The 1548-nt window shown below is 66.7% G+C and overlaps 1 protein-coding gene across 1 annotated transcript in view; it reads left to right on the forward strand.

Annotated features, from left to right (window-relative positions):
• The first annotated feature begins 884 nt into the window (after window positions 1-884).
• The window catches only part of MATK (megakaryocyte-associated tyrosine kinase), a 13450-nt gene continuing 12786 nt past the window's right edge, over window positions 885-1548 (forward strand). The window contains exons 1-3 of the mRNA XM_006897958.1: window positions 885-953; window positions 1095-1154; window positions 1472-1546. Of these exons, the coding sequence (XP_006898020.1) occupies window positions 885-953; window positions 1095-1154; window positions 1472-1546 (204 nt within the window). The remainder of the gene's footprint in view (window positions 954-1094; window positions 1155-1471; window positions 1547-1548) is intronic.

Below are 1548 nucleotides of genomic sequence, written 5' to 3' on the forward strand. Positions count from 1 at the left end.
CCGCGCAGTGAGGTGGGGACCGCAGGGTGCTGGAGCGAAGTGGGGGGACCTGGCATGCAGGGAGTGGCGGGGCGCATGTGCGCATTCCAGGCGCGCGCGCAGAGTACGCATCGGAGCAGGGGACGATGCTGGAGTTGGGGCCAAGCAGGCCCGGGTGGGTGGGGTGCGGGTGGGAGGATTTCACGGGGTGCAGAGGGGCGCGCACCCGCGGAGTGCGCCCGCGCGTGCCTGTGGCTGCTGCGCGCGTGGGTCTGCGCTGCGTGCGCGCCGCTCCAGGTGTTCCCGCGGCTGAGCGCGGGCACGGCGAGCAGGTGCGCACGTGCCGGCCGAGCGCCTGTGCGCGGCCCCGCGTGGCCACGCGCACCTGCCTCGAGGTGGACGCGCCTTTGCTGGCGGCCCTGCGTGCCCGCGGGCGCCCATACCCAGCTTGTGTGTGCTTGTGCGCGCGCGGGGGTGCGTGCGGGGCAGACTGAGGGGGCCTGGGGCTCACCCCTGCCACTGCCCAGGGACCTGAAGTGTCCAAGCTGGGGCACTGTAACGACAGGGGGTGAGATAGCAGGCTGTCACCGCAGAGAGACTTCGTGGGGCGTCCTGGGTGGCTCGGGTGACGAGCAGGGAGCCCAGCAGGGCCGCACCGTCCCCGCCCCCACCTCCGCCCCGAGGTCAGAGATACTTGGAATGACCTTGACTCATCCCTGCTCTTCGGGCCCTGCCCCTGCCCACCTCCCAGAAAAGAGGAAGAAGCTGGCCGCAGCCAAGCGGAGCTCCCCACCCACGTCGCAGTCTGCAGGGGCCTCGCAGGGCCAGGACCACAGCCAGCGCTCTGCCCTCCCCAGCTGGTGCCCCTGGCCCTGCCCTCCTGCGCCCATCTCCCCTGGGAGACCATGGCTGGACGAGGTTCCGTGGTTCCCCTCGTGGCGCTTGATGGCTGTGACTCTGCCAAGGAACCCCGGGTAAAAACCCTTCCGAGGGGTCAGGAGCCGTTCCAGCAGCCAATAAGGGGACCCGCTCTGCCTGTTGCTACTGGGCCCACCTGGCCCGGGCTGGACAAGTGTGGGTGGACCCTGGGCTCTAGCTTGTCTCTGTACCCGCAGGTGAGTCCGCGTTTCCTCCGCGCCTGGCACCCCCCCACCATCGCAGCCAGAATGCCCACGGTGAGTCCAGTCGGTCCCTGCCTGGGCTCCGCTCCTCTCCTCTGGGGTTTTGGTCCAGGCTTCCTCCTTTATTCTCCGGGCCCTTCTTCTGTTATTGTGACTCTGACATCTCTCTTGCCCTCTGTCTTCCTCTCTCTGACCTCTCTGTCTCAATCTCTCTGGCTTTACTCTGTCCCTTGGTGACTTGTGTGTCTCGCGATTGCTATTCCCGCTGCCTCCTCGTGTGTGTGTGTGTGTGTGTGTGTGTGTGTGTGTGTGTGTGTGTGTGTGTGTGTGTCCCATCTATAATCTATAACTATTCTGTCCCCTCACCCCAGAGGCGCTGGGTTCCAGGTACCCAGTGCATCACCAAGTGTGAACACACGCGGCCCAAGCCGGGGGAGCTGGCCTTCCG

Source organism: Elephantulus edwardii, unplaced genomic scaffold (genome assembly GCF_000299155.1).
Source record: "Elephantulus edwardii isolate Elephantulus edwardi_28Jun2011 unplaced genomic scaffold, EleEdw1.0 scaffold00217, whole genome shotgun sequence".
In the NCBI taxonomy this organism is placed as follows: domain Eukaryota; kingdom Metazoa; phylum Chordata; class Mammalia; order Macroscelidea; family Macroscelididae; genus Elephantulus; species Elephantulus edwardii.